Source organism: Bemisia tabaci, chromosome 8 (genome assembly GCF_918797505.1).
Source record: "Bemisia tabaci chromosome 8, PGI_BMITA_v3".
NCBI classification, from domain to species: domain Eukaryota; kingdom Metazoa; phylum Arthropoda; class Insecta; order Hemiptera; family Aleyrodidae; genus Bemisia; species Bemisia tabaci.
The window spans coordinates 39,779,288-39,799,889 of NC_092800.1; the positions used below are offsets into that span (position 1 = coordinate 39,779,288).

Here is a 20,602-nt window from a genome sequence, read left to right on the forward strand (position 1 = left end):
GCTGAACTATCAGCCTAGGAGTTCAAATCTCTCTTGATATCTGAAACATGATCAACAAGCTAACGTTCATATGCTCTTTTTCTTTCTTAGACATTGAATTATCCATCACTTTCCTGAAACTAAATTGTTATGAACTATCAACAAAGAAATATATACCTATTTTAAAAAGAAGGAAAGAAAAAAAATCTTGTTCAGAAATTGACACAAGATAATTCACTCAATGTTTAAAACTTTGCTGGAAAGTTTTTCTTTTCTAAGTATGTACTTTAATGGTGAATTTTCAGCTGTAGTTCCGAAAAAATCCACCACGTCGCGGACAGCGGCGGCGCGCAGAGCTCCGGCCGTCCAGCCCGTAAGTAGCGCCTAGAGCGCAAGCTGCCTATGCCGCTCGAGGCCGCGACTTACGGTTTTCATGTCCGTAGGACTCCGCATCGTCCCCGCACGTAGCAATCCGGCCGTCAGGCGCGTAGGCGAACGGTAGTGCCATATAGCCCATCCAGTCCGTGCTCCAGGTCCGCTGCTTATGGCCTCCACGGCCGGAGCTTTTTTTGAGTGCAGCTATATGATTTTCTGTAGCCTTCTTTATCGGGCCATAAGAATTCCCGTGGTATTTTGAAACGCAGCTCTTTTCGCCAATTTTTACCAGGGCATGGTGAACGTTTTTAAGGCAGGAATCGCAACAATGCGCAAATTTCTTACGCAAATAGACGGTGGGATTAAATTTCAGAACTTATGATTGCACTCATCGCAATTTTTGGCCATTTTCTATAAAGTATCGTTGTTTTACCAACAAAGGAGCCCAACTTCAATTCAACACCTCAAAATTTTCTCTCAGAAAATGAATAGACCGTATTCGATAACGGTTCGATGTATCGTGTGGTTCAAAACAATAGAACATCACCTCGAACCAAACTGTGAGGATTTAAGTTGGAAAAGCTGAAAATGAAAACTTTCCTGACAATTTCACTTTGCATTGGCATTTGGTACTCAAACGAATAAAACATCTGTTACAAAAGACCCGTTCCCTCCGATTTCTAAATTGACTTTTGAGGCTATGTTTATGTTTTGAACCAATCGATATCGATACAATCTCACCTGTTTGATGTATCGAATACGATCTATTTTCATTAGAATACTAATGGACGTGTCTAGCCGGAAATTTTAATAATTTTTCCTCTGACTGAACTAAAAAATCTGCAAAATTTGGACAGGAATTGGACAAACATATCTTCACCTTTCGGCTAAAGTATCACAAGTGCCATGTGACGTTTCCAAATTTCAGCCGCCATTTTATTTTTTTGTATAGACATTTTGCAATGAACCTGTCTGAGAATCTCACCGAATTTTTTTTATGCTGCCGATAAAATTCAGTGAAATTTTCAAACAGATTCAACCAACAATTTCTGTGCAGAAAATAAAATGGCGGCGGAAATTTTGAAACGTCGCATGGCGCTTGTGAAACTTTGGCCGGAGAGTGACGATATTCTTGTAAAACATTGGATTGTTCAAGTCAATTTTGCAACTTTGAAATGGAGCTCCTATGTCTACGAAAAGACGACGGACCTTTTATTTTTGCTGTTACCTTAAGGGGAGCCAGCCACTTGAAAATTGAAAAATAATGTTTTTTTTTTTATTTTCTGGCTAATCTTAATCTCCTACTCCTCACGTTTAATTTCAGACCAAGTTTTACTTGATCTGATGAGTAGTTTTGAAGTTACGCGCGGTTTAGTGAGGGAAGGTTTACTAAATACACTACTAATTACACTAAAACTGATTTTGCAGTTTTTTTTAATTCCTCATTTCCCGAAAACTACATTTTTCAGCACTCATGTACCTTTTCCTCAGGATCTACTGAACAGATTTTCAAAAACTTTGTTTTGTTCTAATCCTTGCACTCTCCTGCACATTTTAACACGAGCTTTTCCAAAATTTCGAGCTGGATTTTTTTTAATTTGATTTCAAATGTCCAAATTCTTTGATTTCTAACAAAAAAATTTCAAAAATTCACCAAAATTTCAAATTTTTAAATTTTAAAAAAAGCCCGTGTTAAAATGTTCAGGAGGGTTCAAAGTTCAAAAAAAAAAAAAAGAGAAGTAATTTTTGTTCAGTAGATCCTGAGAAAAAGGTACAAACGTTAACATTGGGAAGATAGGGTGGCTGGCTCCCCTTAAAGTGTGAAATTTTAAAATTTAGCAGGCACCAGGAATCTCGTGGATGGAGGCTGATGGCACCAGACCCTTGCGAGGACCAAAATGGCTTAAGTATTGTGAAGAGTCGATCATTATTTACTCACCTTTGAGCCTTTGCGCAGATTTACGACCCTGCATTGTCCGCGCGTTGCGTGATCGCAAAAACAATGGTTTCGGACATGAGCGCCGCTCCTTTAATAGGAGACAAATAAAGAAGTTCTGTTAACACGATACGCACCGGTATTATTCAACGGTATTATTTTACGCCGTCTTTTGAACTTCCACTTTCACACATTCATGCGCAACCGCCAACTTTTGCGTCGAATGATTAAAATGCTACGCTGCTACAGGTATGGACGTATGTTGCGTTTGTCGAAGAAGACCCCCGTAAAAACGCTTAAAGGCACTGAACTGGACACGGAGTTTCTGAAATTTATTCAACACAACGGGCGTCAATTAAATGAGAAGTGTTGGATTAAGAATAATTGATTTGAAAACTATTCACTTAAAGATCAGAGGAAAGGATTAAATATTCTCCTCCGAAATGAGGAAGAAAACATGGCAAATTTCAACATGAGTATCGTTAATTCTACCATTACTTGATTTTTGACACAGAGGCATTATCTTATTTCATTTAATTTTTAATCCTTTTAATTGAGGACACCGCATCAAGAACAGCCTTTAGGCGTATAGGTCGTCATTAGGCCCATCCACTTTTCGGATTCTACTTACCCTGGACTATGCTGTGGTAGCGATAAAATATAGATAGGTAACGGCTCGAAGTCGAAAAACCTTTTTTTCCGAGTTAAGTCAGGCCTCTGGATCGATGGGTGCAAGAACGACCTATAAACGGGCCTATAAACTTAAGGGCCTTAGATGCTAGTTACCCCTTTCTTTACTCACCATCGATATTCTTTTATTCTGCGTTAATCATGCGTGATTAAAATGATTTATACATCATATTGCCACCAAAATGACTGTTGGGCGTAATAATGGCCTATAAACCGTTTTTTTTTTTTTAATGAAATATATTAGAGTGTAAACCCAAAATGTATCGCACAATCTACTCGACATCCTTCAGTAGAAGGGTTTGGTCACCCAAAAACACCAAAACAGGGTACTTGCATTGAAAATCTGCGCAATACATCAAAAACAAAACTTTATGTACGTTTTTCTCAAAACGCGGTTTCCAGTTAAAGGCTGTTCTTGGTGCGGTGTCCTCAATTGAAATAGCCCTCATACACGCTGGCCTTGTCGATTTCCTTTGACAATTTTGCAGTCATGAATGCATAGTTGAAGTGCGCTCCAGCTGGGATTGTATTTAGCAAATGGGTGGTTTTTATACGAGGACTAAAAATAAACAAGTGGTACGGAATATAACAAAAGAATATGAAGTATGCAAAACGATAATCCGGGTATCGGAACTTGGCTGTTTTGAAAACGCCTTCAAACGCGGCGTGATACCTCACGCATTCCGGAGAGTTCAAATAGTTGTATCATTGCGCCTTAGAAATGCGACGGAAGATTGCAATTGAAATAGCCTTCCTGCACGCTGGCCTTTTCGATTTCTGTTAACATTTTTGCAGTCATGAATGCGCTTAAGTGCGCTTCAGCTAGAAGCGTATTTAGCAAATGGGTGGTTTTTCTACGAGGATTAAAAATAAACGAGTGGTACGGAATATAACAAAATAATATGAAGTATGCAAAACGATAATCCAGGTATCGGAACTTGGCTGTTTTGAAAACGCCTTCAAATCGCGGCGTGATACCTCACGCATTCCGGAGAGTTTAAATAGTTGTATCATTGCGCCGTAAGAATGTGACGGAAGATTTAAATGCAGATAGCCTCCATGCACGCTGGGCTTGTCGATTTCTTCTGAAATTTTTTGCAGTGGTGAATGCATAGCTGAAATGCGCTTCAGCTAGAATTGTATTTACAAATGGGTGGTTTTTCTACAAGGATTAAAAATAAACAAGTGGCACAGAATATAATAAAAGGATATGAACTATGCAAAACCTTCCTGCAGGCTGGCCTTTTCGATTTCCATTAACATTTTTACAGTCATAGCTAGTTACCCACACGGTAATCAGGCCCGCCTCATCCCATCTCGGGCCCTGGTACCAGTTTTAAGGTCCGGGCCCAAGCAGGGAGGGGGGGGGGGTCCGAGGGGCATCTGACAACTGAAGAAAATGAAACGCAGTTACTAAAAATACCCCTCTGTACTGAAAATCTGGAAAATAGATAGCAATTTTCCAAGGAGTATACTTCTTTGAAAATTTAAGAAGAATTCCACAGTGCCCCAGCGTGTTTCTGAAAATCTATTGACCTTTTGCGAAATTTTTTGGGTAAATTTTTAACTTTTTCTTACGAAACAAGGGTTGCATGTGAATTCGTAGTGGTATTTCACAGGTAACACGGTACCAGGGACCCAGTATCCCCCCTTTGGGCGGGCCTGCCTTCATGCACGCTGGGCTTGTAACTAAAATTTGTAACTAAAATTTCCGTAAAACACGAATGCGCACAACCAAAATTACCGAATATCAACTCCTTACCAAGATATTTAATGACTCTTGATGCGTAAATTCAAACCACCCGCTCGTGAAAACTCAATGCTCCACGTGATTCACACTGTGCGCTAAGCGTTATCATGACAGTCTCTGCGATATAAAAATCTGGCAACCTCAATCTGACGCTTTGGCTCAGCTATAGCAAATTGCTGATAGTTTGAACAACACATGGTGGGAAATGAACATTGCTCGATTGAGAAGCTTGCTGAAACCGTTGTAGTGGGCGATTTGACTCGCACGTAGAGCTTTGAGTTTCTTGTGAGCGGGCAGTTCAAATTCCTCGTAACCAATGTGAAATAAAAACGTTAATATCTTCGTTGGGAGTTGGTTTCAGTAATTTCCGTTGTGTGAATCGTGTTCTACGTGAAGTGCTGGTTAAGAAACATGTATCAGATCGCTTAAATTCGTACCTTGTCTAGTGGTCCATTTCACTAAGAAACCTCCCTATTCACTACACTAATAGAAAATAGTATTTCAATTTTCTTTTTTTCCAGTATTTCGATTTCTTTTTCTTAAATTTTTATTACATATAATGTAGTGTCAATCGTGTAAAGAGTTGTGTCGATATAGAAATGTTGACATTATGATCGGTTGAAGAGTATTTTTGGCTTTTTCAAGTCTTAGTTCAATTTGGAAATTGATTTTCTCTCCAGTACTCATTCTCTTCGTCGTGAAAACCTAATTTTGCTTTTTCGGAACTGTGTGCATCATTCAGACATGAGCCTTAAGAATCATAAGAGTATATGCGTAACAGGGCTCACGTCATAATGCACATATTTCAGTTCGGCAGAAATACGTCCATTTGTAATACAGGTGACATGCTGGAAAACATTTTAGTGATGATCCTCAGAAAAGAGAATGTGCAATGATAAATGACAGGGAGTCTTATATCTCCTTATATTTATACATAATAAAAAAGAAAACAAAAACATAGCTTATCTGTACAAAACAATATATGATTATACACTACAGCAAAAAATTGCAGTCTTAAAGTTCTGACGCATATGCAGTGAAACGAAACAATAGACTATCAGTCATCCAGACCATATACTAACATCAGGTAAATAACAACTCCTTTAATATCTTTGAAGTTTTAACAGGAAACCCTTAATCACCAATCAAACACACGATAGGATAAAAACTTTAACGGTAAAACAATGGACTCGTATAACTTTGGATACTTAAAACTTTAAAATCAACGAATAAACTTTTTATAAATAAATAAGCCGGAAACAATAATTCGTTCTAAATATTCTCACAAGTGGTGGTAACAGAAAGTATGAGAATGAGACACGACAATATAACCATCAGTGGAAAAAGTCTTAACAGTTTCTCCCTCTAAATGTAAGTCCCATAATTTTTTACTAGGAAAAATGAGGCTTGCGTGATGATGTAATGTCTTGAATATTTTTGTTTGTTTTTGAATCATATATTCTATCTGTAATTGTAACAGGGCTGAATTTTCCACTATCCTCACATGCATTAGCATCATATCTCTTCTGAAACGCAAGTTAATAGTAATTAGCTTGTGATTCATTTAAACTCTTAATTAATCTTCATTTTATCATATTAGTGCCTTTCGACGTAATCAATGGAAGATGATACAGTAAGTAATCCAAATTTTCCTTCACTTTAACACTCCTTGGCGCTCCATGGCCGGGCCTTCCCCAAAAGTTTTGCCAATTTTCAAAATGTTTCCTAGAGTTCATAAGATCTTGATTTCGTTCCTCCTGAAACATCAGAGGTATGCATATCATATTTTGGAATTAATTGTTTTAAGTGTGATGTAATTGAATTTCTTTATTGGAAAGGCGTGGTAAAATCAATTTTCAGATGAGTAAACTGTATGCGTAGTCACGATTTAAGTCTGTTGTTCCTCAAGCATTTTATGTACTCTCATTTACTTTAAAACTTCCACAATGTTGAAAGCTTGGCATTGGGAGTTTAGAAATTGTATTTTATTATGACGGACATATTCTTCTGCACATGTAAATATTGAAGAAAGACAAGCACCTTACCTATACTTTGTGCTCAGCTCATGGCGGTGTTCTGTTACTCAACATTCTCTATGATCAGATTCTCACTGATGGCAGCCCGTGATTAATAAGACAATTTTGAAAGAAACAAGTATTTAGCTTTTAACCTATTTTCTTTTTGACAGGAAGTAAACTAGGCGATGCTTAAAAACAGTGTGCAAGAGAATGTTGATGTAAGCATGACCTGAGTTTACTTATTATTAAGGAGATAATCGGCTAAAAACTTAGTACTTGTTTATTTCATTATGGGTAGCCGAAAACCTAGTAATTTTGAAAATGTTGTTTACTTATCATCGGCAACCGAGCATAACAGTCGCGAAACTTTGAAGACAAGGACTTCAGCTGCAGCTCTCCAAAGTATCCACGCTTTAAAGGAAATGAGTCAGTTGAATTGCTCTTAAAACTTTCAGGAAAAAATCATGACATGTTGAGAAAAACATTGTCCATTTATTTAACGAACTTTTTGGGCAAATGACGAATATTGATGTAGAGCGCAAAAAATAAATTATACCTAACTATAACCAGGGATTCGCTAAATTAAATCATTCAAGTTTTTTTTTTTTGGGGGGGGGGGGGGCAGAAGTATTTTATTAATTGTGCAGGGTGGAGCTACAATTGAACAGCATTGTAGCCGAAGACTTATGTTAACATACTAAATTTTTAAAGCCTACTATTATATTTACATGTTAGTTCCCCCTTTTGAATTCCCCTTAGATACTATATTTAACTATTAGCTTCTCGAAGTTCCTCAATCTTCTTGGTATAAAAATGTTTCAAGTTGCCTATTGAGCCATTTTCCCCTAGAGGGAAATATTGTGGAGTAGTCAAATTGAAGACAGAAGAAAGAGAATCACATCCACAGGTTGGAGAGGTCATAATGAGCTAGCCACTCTTTATGAAATACATGTATATTTCTAAAAAAATCAATTTTCCTTAAATTTCGACTGGAGCATTTGAGCAAGTTATTGAGGAAAAACAAGACAAATGAAAAAGGAACCATGAAACATGGGTGTAAAACGTATGCAGCCTGGCCAAGGCATACTTTTGCTTTCAGTAACTAATTCCAGACATTAACTCCTTCAAATGGCAGTGTAGACCACAACTTCCACTCTGAGCACGAATAGATCGATCAGTCATACCTGGCTTTCCCCTGGCCGCAGTCCCTTTAAGAACACTGTGTAAACGCCTGCGACCCTACAGGAAATGAAATTTAAGCATGATCTGCTCAATTTGATAAGATCGTCCATTACATTGCGTTTCATTACAGTCTAAAACTAACCTGTCGTCTATGCTGTTGCTCCTCTATTTGATGTGCAAGTGCTTCACCGTATTCTTTCTCTCCCGCAGTGTCACGCCAAATGGGCTCTTTTATGGGATCACTATGAAAGCACAAAAACAATCGAGTGAAATTTTCTTCAATTCAGGAAATTCGTAATGTTTTCCCGTAAAATCAGCGCTAAAAATGTTTCTAATTGATTTTGGGCCATTGAGGTAAACCATCGGTGATTGGAATCATATACCGACTTGAAATTCTAAATAGAAATGTACACAAGCTCTTTCTGTCAATTTATGCCACTGAGTATTAAGGCAGATTCCTAAATCCTCCTCCTGAAACTTTTTCAAAACCGTATTATATCGATGACTATCAAACGATACCTCCTAACTGACAATTTTGGCAAACATGAGTTAGCGCGACCTTGCCGCATTCTACAGTAAAAAATACGCAAGCTAATGATTATAGTTTCTTTCCAATTTTGCGGAGGAGCGCTACAATGAAGCTGTGATGTATGAAAAAATTGCAAATTCAACCTTGAAATTACAAAAAGGCGGAATTTTTTCTTCGTTCTGCAAAATTGTCCGTTTGCAGATATGCGGTATTTTCCGTTAGCCATCGATATGTATCTTAGATGTTCTTCCAGTCCCGCAAGTTTCTTAAAATTTTGGCCTCGGTGTCAGGTACTAAAGAGATGCAAGGTGCTCTTATTACGCAAGACGCACATTTTTGTGCAAAAAAATGAAGCGCATCGCATTAAAGGGGATAAAGAACTGAGTCCTGTATTCCCTTAGTAGGAGATGCTTGAAAGCAAGCTGTTGCTTAAGGTATGGCTAAATTGGACCGAGTTTAACAGAAAGGAACCAAGCCACATCAGCTACTGCCAAATTTAATTGGGCAACACAATTTTTTACGAGAGAACGTTTGTGCGAATTCCTTGAAATTTTTAAGGCATTTGCTTCAAACTATGGAAAATTTTCACCTCAATTTCCACGAAAATCCGCAGAGACCGTTTTCATGTAAAACAAGCAGTGAACTCCAACACAATGTGTTGATAAGGCGCGTCATTAACTCGCACATATCAACCCCTTTAGTTTTCATTTACAGAGATTTCAAAATAGGCAACTAGCACAACAAGAGAATTCATACGATCCAACACTGAGAGGTCAACGACGCACCTTGACGAGACCGTGTATTGTGAATGTAAAAAGCCATTCGAACGAGTTTAAGTTTTTTGATCTGCCCCAAGCAAGACCTTATCAGATTCTTAAAGAAAAGTGCTAAGTAATAATTTAAGCGAAGAAAGAAAAAATTTTGTCGAACTCCTGAAAGATAAAGTCGATTTAAAGGTATTTTGGGGCTAAAATACCTAAATCACCGGTATTATAAATCCCGTTATATTATTGAAAAGAAATTGACTCGATATAAATGCAATTGCATTAGATATGTTTTGATTTTGTTATTTTAAACGTATTTCCATGCAAAGAAGTTCAACCATGACCATGCTTTATTCATTCATGAATTGAAAGTAAGCAATCTACATCCCGAAAATCTACCAATTTGCCGTAAAAAATTGCAGAAACTTGATGTACCAAGTCGATGCACCCACTCGTTGAATTTACCAACCAATTTCGTGAGTGCAAATATGTAAAAATCAATATGCTATAGTCATTTTGGGTGCATTTACTTTTCATGAAACAATAATTTCAATCCCGAAAAACCATCAATTTTCCGTATAAAATCGAAAAAATCGAAATGTGTCGACTCCCTGACGTGAACATTGGATTCTACGTGTAAAAATACTCACGTATCGATATGCATATCAGAAAACCAGAACCAGAACAGAAACCATGTGTGGACACAGTTAGCAGTCCGCGGCAACATTCATTCAACAGAATAATGGTAAAAATTAGATAGGATTTTAGCCGCTTTGCCCGCCTCTCCTCGTTATTTACAAACCGTTCCTATACTCATCTCAAAATTTTCCTCAGAGCTTTGTGTTATTATCAGCTTCCATTTAAATCCCGGTTCGATGACCGAATCGGCTGCCCAAAAAGCAAGCCATTTTTGAAAGGTTCTAAGAGAAATTCGTGATATTATCGGCTCTCAGGAAATCACCCCATGCCTATAATTGGTGGTATAAATGTTTGAGTGCTTAAAATAATCGTATTCAAGAAACTAAGGCATTAAACTATGGAGTCAGTTTCTTTTTAATAATATAACGGAATTTACTCCCGGTGACTTAGCTATTATAGCCCCAGAATACTTTTAAAGCGCCTTTACTTTCCAGAATCTTGACGGAATTTTTTTTTAGCTTAAACGACTTAAGAGACACTGTAGTTAAAAAATATAAAGAATTTTCGATTTTGACAAAAAAAAAATGTTCGTTCAGGCACACCGTGTATTGTACAGAGTACTGCTGCTATTCAAACCTTATCTTCAGGTCAAAATTCTTACAAGGAAGCCCCTTGCAAGAGGCGAATTTTTTGTAATTTCTCCCAATTTTTTCTCCGTTATATAATTGAATTGCTTGTCAAATTCTGAGGTCAATTATACTTAATTGTAATTTATACATTTCTTTTTTTCCCTTCATTTTATTTTTTTTGTCTGGAGAAGTTTCGTCGATTTCTTCGGATTTCGAATACTGTAACTTCTCTTCTATTCGGCCGATTTTTATGAATGAGACCTCTCTTAATTCGTCTTTTAACGGAGAGTAAGAAAAAAATTGCTAAGTACACGCGAAACAATTTTTTTTGAAAATTGGACGAATCCTAGCGTGACGGTGAAATGGTTAATCAAGCGTAAAATCAAGGGTGAGGGTCCGGGTCGGGTCGCTCGGGAGGACAAAAGACACTGCCTCGGTGTCGGGACAGAGGTCCGGTGTGCGGGGAGGAAAAGGGTAAGTGGTTTTCTGTAAAAGCAAACTGATTTCTGTATGTGTTATGGTTAGCACATGGTCTAATGAGTTTTGAGGCTCATCACAGATTGCACTTACGTCTATCCTGGGTGGCCTTCGCTATCAGAGGAAAGGTACCAACTTTTGAAAAGCCTAACAGTGGTGTGGAGATCTGTCAAAGCAACGTTATGAACGAAACGGAGGAGTAAAATTCTCATTCCTAGAGTGCCGGCCTGGTCAGCCATCCTCGAATCAGTTAGCTTGTTTCTGCTTATATATGCATATTTTAAATCAGCGCGCCCCATTCTAAGGTTTTTTTAAAAAAAACCAAGAAACGTAGACTCTTGGTATTCATTACACATAAACTAGCGAGCCCCAGAATGAGAAACAAATTTTAATCATTATTATTGACGGATTAGTAAACTTTTTACACGCTTTGGAAAATCTCAAAAGTTCGCGCCAGTCACTTTTCGGTAAGGCACTAGGGGACTCGGTTATTGTATCGAGGGGGGGGTCGAAACGATCGCAAAGGCGGTATACTACGTATACGCGCCAAAATTAAATTGCCCAATTAAATTTGGTAATAGCTGATGTGGCTTGGTTCCTTTCTGTTTAACGCGGTCAAATTGAAAAAGGATGGCGTTATTAGGCCATGCGGTACCGTCAAATAAAGCGTTACTCGGCGGAACGGTACTTTAACCAGGAAATCTTCTAAATATCGCTAAACTGAAAAAAAAGTACGGTAACATTCACTAAAAGTCTACTTGGTTTTTTACACAGTGATACTGCTCAGTGAAAATAACCAGAATTATGGTAGTATTCACCAGAACTCTAGTGATACTTACCATAACTTGATAAATACTACCACTGAGTGTATTGTTTGTTATCTAACACTGTGTCAGAGTATGGTAAAATGTACCATATTTTTTTTCAGTGAAGATGCCTTTACTGGATAACAATACAACAGTCTCACAATAACAACGGTGAGGCTCATAGTGTCATTCTCTTAATTTGCTTGTTTTGCCGTTTGAATATGCGGGTGTGATCCCTGCGAAACGTCCCGGGTTTCTTATTTTATTTTATGTTTCTTTTTATTATTTGCGGCCTTAGTCCCGTTTTAAGTTGTTCTTTGTTACCGGATAACTTTATGACCGCTAACCGGAAAATTTCCTACAACTAAGGTGCCTTCACCGGATGACTTTTTAACCACTATTCGGAAAATTTCCGACAGGTAAGATGCTTCCACCGGATGAGCAAGCCAACACCTTCTTCGTTTTTTTTTATTTTTTTATTTTATTTTTCATATTGCACACAGAAGTATAACAATGTACAATATACACTTTTAGACCTATTATAATGTCTTTTAAAGCTTAATTAAACTGTAAGTAGAACTTAACAGTGATGATGATATACATTTTAACATTTAAATTATCATTTACGGTAATCTATTGGTATTATCCGGAGAAATTATGTAAACAAAAAAATCATGGACGCGCAAAAATCAATGACCCACCAGTACTCGCGTCAGAACCCGGCTTCGTATTTTCGGGCTACCGTAAACATTTCGCACCTTCTCCCTGATCAGTTGTGTTTACGTCAAGTTGTTGACTGCATGTACTAGCAACGCAATGTTCATAAGTTTTTTAAGTGCATTAATCTGCATAAATTTTGAACTGCGTGCGGAGAACAGTTAGAGTTTACATGGGCATCGAAGCACTGAATGAACCACTAGATAAGGTACGAATTTCATCATTCTGATACATGCTTCTTAACCAAAATTGCACGTAGAACACAACGAAAATTACCGAAATCCCCTCCTTACTTAGATATTCAATAATTCTTGATGCGTGAATTCAAACCTCCCGCTCATGAAAACTCCATGCGCTCTACGTGATTCACATCGCGCGCTAAACGTTCATCATGACAGTCTCTGCGATATACAAATCCGGCAACCTCAATCTTGACGCTTTGGCTCAGCTTTAGCAAATTGCTTACAGTTTGAACAACACATGGTGGGAAATGAACATTGCTCGATTGAGAAGATTGCTGAAACCGTTGTAATGCGCGATTTGACTCACGTAGAGCTTTGAGTTTCTTGTGGGCGGGCAGTTCAAATTCCTTGTAACCAATGTGAAATAAAAACGTTAATATCGTCTTTAGGAGTAGGTTTCAGTAATTTCTGTCGCGCGTATCGTGTTCTGCGTGAAATTTTGGTTAAGAAACATATATCAGAATCCTTTAATTCGTACCTTGTCTAGTGGTCCATTACCTAACTGCATTTACATTCGGCCTGAAGTACCTACTGTTGGCACCTTAGCGGTAGGAGATTTTCTGGTTAGCGGTTGAAAAGTCATCCAGTAAAGACACCTTAGTGTTTGTAAATTTTCCGATTATTGGTCATAAAGTTATCCGTCAAAGGCACCTTAGCGATACTTAGAAGATTTTCTAGTTAGGGTACCGCGCCGCCGAATAACCACTTCGATTTAAAAATACAAGTGGGCCATACATAGAAAAATGGATCCCAGATCAGTCATTTATTGTTGTGTGTGACCGTCCACGGGAAAATAGATCTCAGTCCGTAGAGGCAAAATTGGACGACATTATGCAATTTGGAACTATAAATTCTAGCCCGGTTTAAAAACAACGTGTGTGCTATTAGTTTCCCTATGCACTTAAGTGTTTTTCCAGAAGAGCCAGAATTTATAGTTCCAAATTGCAAAATGCATTCCAATTAACAGTGAATCAATTTTTTTCAAGTCGGGTTTCAAAATTGAGTTTTTGAGATTTCGACTAAAAATTGTCTCTGGTGTCGAGAGAACAAATTGTGTGCGGTTCAGTCCATTTTTGTGCTGATCTAGAGCGTGAACTTCTGCGTGAAAATCCGACAATTTCATTCCTCGAATGTGGCAGATTAGAATTGGATTACATTTTGCAATAAGGAACCACTATTTCTGGCTCATTTTAGAAACAACATATATGCCATTGACTTCCCTATGCAGATACGTGCTTTTATGGAGGAGCTAGAGATAGTGGTTCCTCATTGCAAAATGTAATACAATAGGAACAGTTCACTTTGATATTTTCTGGGAATTTTTTGACTGAAAGTTTTCCTCAATGCTCTGAATTAGGTTGCTCGAACTTGAGCTTTCATATAGATCGAGATCCCTTTGCCCTTGGACGGAGACATGTAGAGAAGAGGCTACTTACACACGGACAGGCCGAGGGGTGGGCCTCGGTTGGGTCGGGGGAGAAGGTGGCCCGGGTGACGTCATCGTGGTGCTTGAGTCGAACGCGCTCGACAGCGGCGAGCGAAGCGCGATGGGTATCTTGGACGGACGCGGGTTTTTAATTACGTAAACTACCCATGTCTTCGGCTACAAAACAACACTCCATTAGACTAATCTATCGGCTAGCCAACCGCTGTATCTCCATGCTATCCAGTTTGCAGCCCCATCTAGCGGCCACGTCATTCGATATCCGATTGATTCAGTCGTTTTTCTCGGAGGGAAAAACTTCGCTCACTAAAACCTAACCTAAATTCATACGGAACAGTAAAGTAATTGGTCCGTAAGGACCGTCCTTCAGAGGACTGATTGTTGACATTGGTAGACAAAGCGATAGCAACGAAGACAAAAGGATATGGAGGGATCCTATTGGTGGAAGCGGACGTTTGCAATGGATAGAGGAGGTAAGTAATAGACTAATTAATGGGAACCCAGAGAGACTCTAAAGTTAGTCCATCATTCTCTCCCCTCGTCCATGAGAACCATCCATTTCAATCAATGAGATCGCTCCACACTCCTCGTGTCTTTTTTGTCTGTGGCTTTGTCTATCAATTTCAATAATCAACCTGGGGTTCAAATAACCGAAGTTTTTCGTAAAGAACACGAGTCTTGGTTGCGACGAACTAAATCTTCGTCATTTGGACTGCAGTTTGGTTACCCGGGCTGAACATTTTAGTCACTGGGACTTAATCACTTAGTTACTCGGACTTAAAACTTTAGTGTTCCATGCGAACCGAACTTTTTTCACGCCTACACCGCCTGGCAAAATACTTCAGGGAAAAAATACATCGGTCATACGAACCGAAAACTTCAGAGAGCACTTTTTAGTTCGAGGATTGAGCCCTCGCCTCGGTCATCAAAACCGATCTGTTGCGCTTCCCAAACCTAAAAACGTCGGTCGATAGAAGACATTTTCCAGTTTTTCGGTTTACTGAACGGAATCTTCGGTTTGTAGAACTCAACCTTTGGTTCACCGAATCTAAGTTTGGCTCCATCAACCGAATAGGTCCACTCGCGCGTCCAAAGACCCACACTGAAAAAAAAATCTCGGTGTATTCACTAAGAAAAGGGTAAAATTACCAAGAATTTAGGGTTCTATTTGATCCCAGTTTTTTCTTGGTAAAATTACCATTTATGGAATTGGTAATTTTACCGAGAAATCGCGGTAAAATTATTTAACTTTCTTGGTAATTTTACTGATCCCCGGTAAAAACGCCGATAATTTTTATCCACTGTGGTAGAAATACCGAGATAAAATGGCGAAGTTACCGGGAATTGATTACCAATAAAAGTGGTATTCTTACCTGAAAAAAAACAGTAAAAATACCGGTTTTTAGGTAAGCTTACCAGTCTGTCTTGGTAAAATTACCAATAATTGGTAAAAAAGTGAGATGGTAAAGGTACCAACGGACCTTGGTAAAAACGCCGAGAATTTTTTTTCAGCGTAGGTCCACTCGCGCGTCCAAAGACCCACATAGTCAGTCCTCCGAACCGAAAGACGCCTATTGAGCTTGGCGGCTCGTATGATTGACGCAATTTTCCGTGTTCAATCCGCCTGTCCATATACTGATTTGTAATCACTACGGAGTATCTGAAAATTCTGATTCTGGGTTGGCTGAAAAGAAATTCTCTGTTTACATTGCGTCCAGTTCCCTCCGTGTTTCATGCGAGAGCGCCAAAATCTAACGTCGGTACATCGAACTATGAAGCCGCTAAATCGGTGACGTGCATAAGCTAAGCTCGCATGCATCGTACTCAACTCAATCCAGGTGGTTCTTTCCAGCCTCGTTGAGGCAATCCTGATGAGCCTTTGGAGAGGATTTCTTGTATCAGATAGAACTGGCCAGGGAATTTTGAGGAGGAAATTAATGCAGTAGTCTAAAAACTGCATTGAAATATTGAAAAAAATACTGCATCGTTAGGTACGGACATGGTTCGGTTTATTTTAGTTTATTAGAAGCGTTAGTGTAAATTGGAGTTTGGCCAGTACCAAAAATTTGCATTAGAGTCCAAAATATGAACTGTGATAAGTATTAGTGCGAGGGTGGAGGGGAGAGTGGTCATAGTTCAAGCCAGTGGCGTGGCGTGCTTTGCGATATATCGATTGTTATGCCATTTAAACCTATGGGAAAGGATCGACAAACAGGGTGTTCGCAGCGAACACCTTAATAATCGATTCTTTATCACAGGTTTAAATAGCATAACAATCGATACATCGCGATTCACGCCACGCCACTGTCAAGCAATTGCGATGAGATGACTGAACTGAACTTAATTTCCCAGCAGAATAGTGTGGATGTAGCGCTTTTGGCTAATCTACTAATTGTGGATCACTCAAGAGTCGGTTCGACAAATCGATTTTCAACGGTAAAGTGAACTGACAAACAAAGTTCGGTCATATGAACCGAATTTTTCGATTATACGGACCGAAAGTTCAGTTTGACAAACGGAAAATTAGGGATATTATTGAACATCAAACCTTTGGTTCATATGACCAAACTTTTTTTTTCAGTGTTGAAAAATAAAGGTGTACTTTCGGAATTTTTCCTCAAACATGACAGTATTAAGGACGTCAGAAATTGATAGAAATATCAAAAGGATAGCTAAAGTCAATACGAGTAAGGTAAAAAGAAAGTACAAGAAGTCGAATATTTACAATATTTACGCCGTTATTTTACTTCAGGGAAGACAAAAACTCTTCTCCAAAGCACTCCTCAGAACCAAAGTATAGTATGAAGCTATAGGTCAAAACTGCCGTGCTAAGGAAGAACGCCGTATGAACATTCGAGAGTTGCCAAATTTCCCCGGATAAAATATGTATTTTTGAGAAATATTATACATATTTTCCCTTGAGATTTTCAGATAATTTAGATTCAATTGCGTACAAAACTGTCCGAAAAATTGGCATAGAAATATTCAAAAATTTTCCTGATAATTAGTGATTTGCCAGAGGAAATTATACGCCGTTTTTCCTTAACTAGGCAGAAAATCTCGTGAGTCTTTGATGATGGCTAGCTCGAAGGTCTTTCTAAGATGGAGATGCATGGATCCTACAGCAGTTGGAATGGAAAAGTAGAGAAAAACTATGGACTTACTGTGGCCTTATTTCCTGTATCCTAGTTATGTCACTGGAGCAGAGAGGCCATCTCGCTGCTATTCGCTGTCTTTTGGCCAGAAGAGGGACCAACTCCACGCCCCCTGTTATCAGCTCCTGGATAAAATTTAACCCAAAGCTCAGCTTAACACTTCTCAGCTCAGTGTTGCCGGTCTTTAAGCATAAATCTCTTATTTTTGTCACGTATTATTTGTAGAAAAAAATACCGTCTGATTCCCGGGCAATTCATTCATACGGCAGATGAACACATTTACTATTTTTTATATTGTACCAAAATAATTTGTCTTGTATACTGCCGTGCTAAGGAAAACGCCGTATAAACCTTTGGCCGTTGTCAAATTTCCTGCGATAAAATACGCATTTTTAGGGAAATTTGTGTATGTTTTTCCCCCAGTTTTCAAAGAATATATTTGTGCTTCATAATTCTATCTACAGTATCTGAAATATTCAAGGAAATATTTTCATAAATTTCCTCAAAAATGCCGGTTTCATAGGACGAAACTTGGCAACTTTCGGTTGTTCATACGACATTTATCCTTAGCACTGAAGTATAAGCTTCAACCATTCTCAATATATTTTGGCACATTTCCTTGCAAATTCTAATTCATCTAAAATATAAAAAAGGCAATATGGGGTGAAAAAACGTCATTAGTTACATTATATAAAAATGAGGGGATAAACCTGAAATTTCGCCCCAGGGTGCCCTGACTATTTGCCGTTTCCAGTAAAGAGTCTCATTGTATATTTAATAAAATGATCAACGAGGATCAGTTATTGGGAAAAATCATCATGATATAAATCGTCAATTCAATGGAACGCTAGTTTAAAGTTGCGAAATTCGATTTTTTTCCTGCTTCAACATTATTGATGCTAAATGCACAAACGTACCTCTTTTGACGGGGGTAAAAAGTGTCTATCCAAGGGAAGCATTGGAAGAGATAACATTTCCTTGTTTGATTCGAAGGAGGGGTGGCCATAATCCGCCTGAGGTCTGTCAGGCTTCGGTATATTTTCTTGCATCCTCTCTATTAATTTTGGATCAGTCCAACCCTGCATGAACATTCAAGAAAACCTTGATTAAAGTAGTGCATGAACATGCTGAGAATATATTCTTAGAGTTTTCTCAATGTTGAACTCTAAATGCATATTCGATCGCGCCGACTGACGTCACGTTTTTAAATGTAAAATGGACTACATTTTGCAATTAGGAACTATAAATTCCGGCCCACTTTAAAAACAACGTACGTGCCATTAAATTCCCTATGCACATAAGTGTTTTTTCAGATGAGCCAGAATTAAACGGTCCAAATGGCAAAATGCAGTCCAAATAATATTCGACCGCACATGGGAAACACTACCTTATTTCACTAAAGACATAGTTGTTGAAATTTTCAGTGTCTGAGGAGTTGAGCAAAGATCAGATTTTGGGATTCCAAGTAACAGAGGCAGTTCTCAGACCTGACGGAAAGCTTTCATTCAAAGAGAACAGTGATTTACACGCTGTCATCAACAGCGCCTTGGTTTAAACCCTATTCACGCGTAACTGTTGTGATTATTGCATTTGCTGCAAATGAAGGCGCATTAGAGTCCCGCATGCTTTCCTCTCAAAGTCTTAACTATGCCAGTCTTCCATAAAGCATGACAAGAATTGGTGGGTTGTAGGCGTGAAGAAAAACGAGCGTCTTATAAATTGTCACCTGGCATGACAGTTTTAGCTTTCTTCACAAATAAAATTGAAAACGAGGAATCAACAGTTCGATTCATGACTGCTGGGCGAAAAATATTTGCATCGAGTTTTTAACTTTCTTGATTGCACATGAAATTCGATTGTATCTTTTTGTTCTTCTTATTTATTACGGTAAATTTATTTCATGCTAATTAAGTTATATTAATTCGATATCAGCATTTTATAATTTTGACGGTGATCGAATGATAACTAAGATACAAAAGCCATGAATGGCCATTCAAGGCTTATTTGTATCTTAGTCATCATTCGATCACCGTCAAAATTATAAAATGCTGATATCGAATTAATATAACTTAATTAGCAATGAAATAATTTACCGTAATAAATATAGAAGAACAAAAAGATACAATCGAATTTCATGTGCAATCAAGAAAGTTAAAAACTCGATGAAAATATGTTTCGCCCAACAGTCATGAATCGAACTGTTGGCTCCTCGTTTTCAATTTTATTCGTGAAGAAACCTAAAACTTTCATGCCAGGCGACAATTTTTAAGACGATCATTTTATTTCGACCTACAACCCACCAATTCTTGTCATGCTTTATGGAAGACTGGCATAGTTAAGACTTTGAGAGGAAAGCATGCGAGACTCTAATGCGCCTTCATTAAGCAAAATGCAATAATCACACAGTTACGCGTGAATAAGGTTTAAACCAGGCGCTGTTGATGACAGCGTGTAAATCACTGTTCTCTTGAATGAAAGCTTTCCGTCAGGTCTGAGAACTGCCTCTGTTACTTGGAATCCCAAAATCTGATCTTTGCTCAACTCCTCAGACACTGAAATTTCAACAACTATGTCTTTAGTGAAATAAGGTAGTGTTTCCCATGTGCGGTTCAAATATTATTTGGACTGCATTTTGCCATTTGGACCGTTTAATTCTGGCTCATCTGAAAAAACACTTTTGTGCATAGGGAATTTTAATGGCACATGCGTTGTTTTTAAAACTGGGCCGGAATTTATAGTTCCTATGGACCACTAGACAAGGTACGAATTTCAGCACTCGATATATGATCCGTGACCAAAATTTCACGTAGAGCACGATGCGCACAATGAAAATTATCGAAATCAACTCCTCACAACGATATTTAATGATTCTTGATGCGTGAATTCAAACCACCCGCTCATGAAAACTCAATGCTCTACGTGATTCACATCGCGCGCTAAACGTTATCATGACAGTCTCTGCGCGATGTAAAAATCTGGCAACCTCAATCTTGACGCTTTGGCTCAGCTATAGCAAATTGCCTATAGTTCGAACAACACATGGTGGGAAATGAATATTGCTCGATTAAGAACTTGCTGAGACCGTTGTCGTGCGCGATTTGACTCACGTAGAGCTTTGAGTTTCTTGTGAGCGGGCAGTTCAAATTCCTCGTAACCAATGTGAAATGAAAAGGTTAATATCTTCGTTAGGAGTTGGTTTCAGTAATTTTTCGTTGCGCGAATCGTGTTCTACGTGAAATTTCTGGTTAAGAAACATGTACCGGAATGCTT

At 38.4% G+C, this 20,602-nt stretch overlaps 1 protein-coding gene across 3 annotated transcripts in view; it reads right to left on the reverse strand.

Moving 5' to 3' along the window:
- Window positions 1–6,003: 6,003 nt before the first annotated feature.
- LOC109037079 (uncharacterized) overlaps window positions 6,004–20,602 on the reverse strand; it is a 42,885-nt gene continuing 28,286 nt past the window's right edge. For 2 of the 3 annotated variants that reach the window (XM_072303290.1, XM_072303291.1), the window contains exons 6-9: window positions 18,250–18,411; window positions 14,170–14,336; window positions 8,073–8,172; window positions 6,004–6,487 (exon numbers count right to left, since the gene is read on the reverse strand). In XM_072303290.1, the coding sequence (XP_072159391.1) occupies window positions 6,314–6,487; window positions 8,073–8,172; window positions 14,170–14,336; window positions 18,250–18,411 (603 nt within the window). In that variant the 3' untranslated portion in view covers window positions 6,004–6,313. Of the gene's footprint in view, window positions 6,488–8,072; window positions 8,173–14,169; window positions 14,337–17,341; window positions 17,458–18,249; window positions 18,412–20,602 lie in introns of all 3 variants that reach the window. The other variant, XM_072303289.1, reaches the window with a different exon arrangement.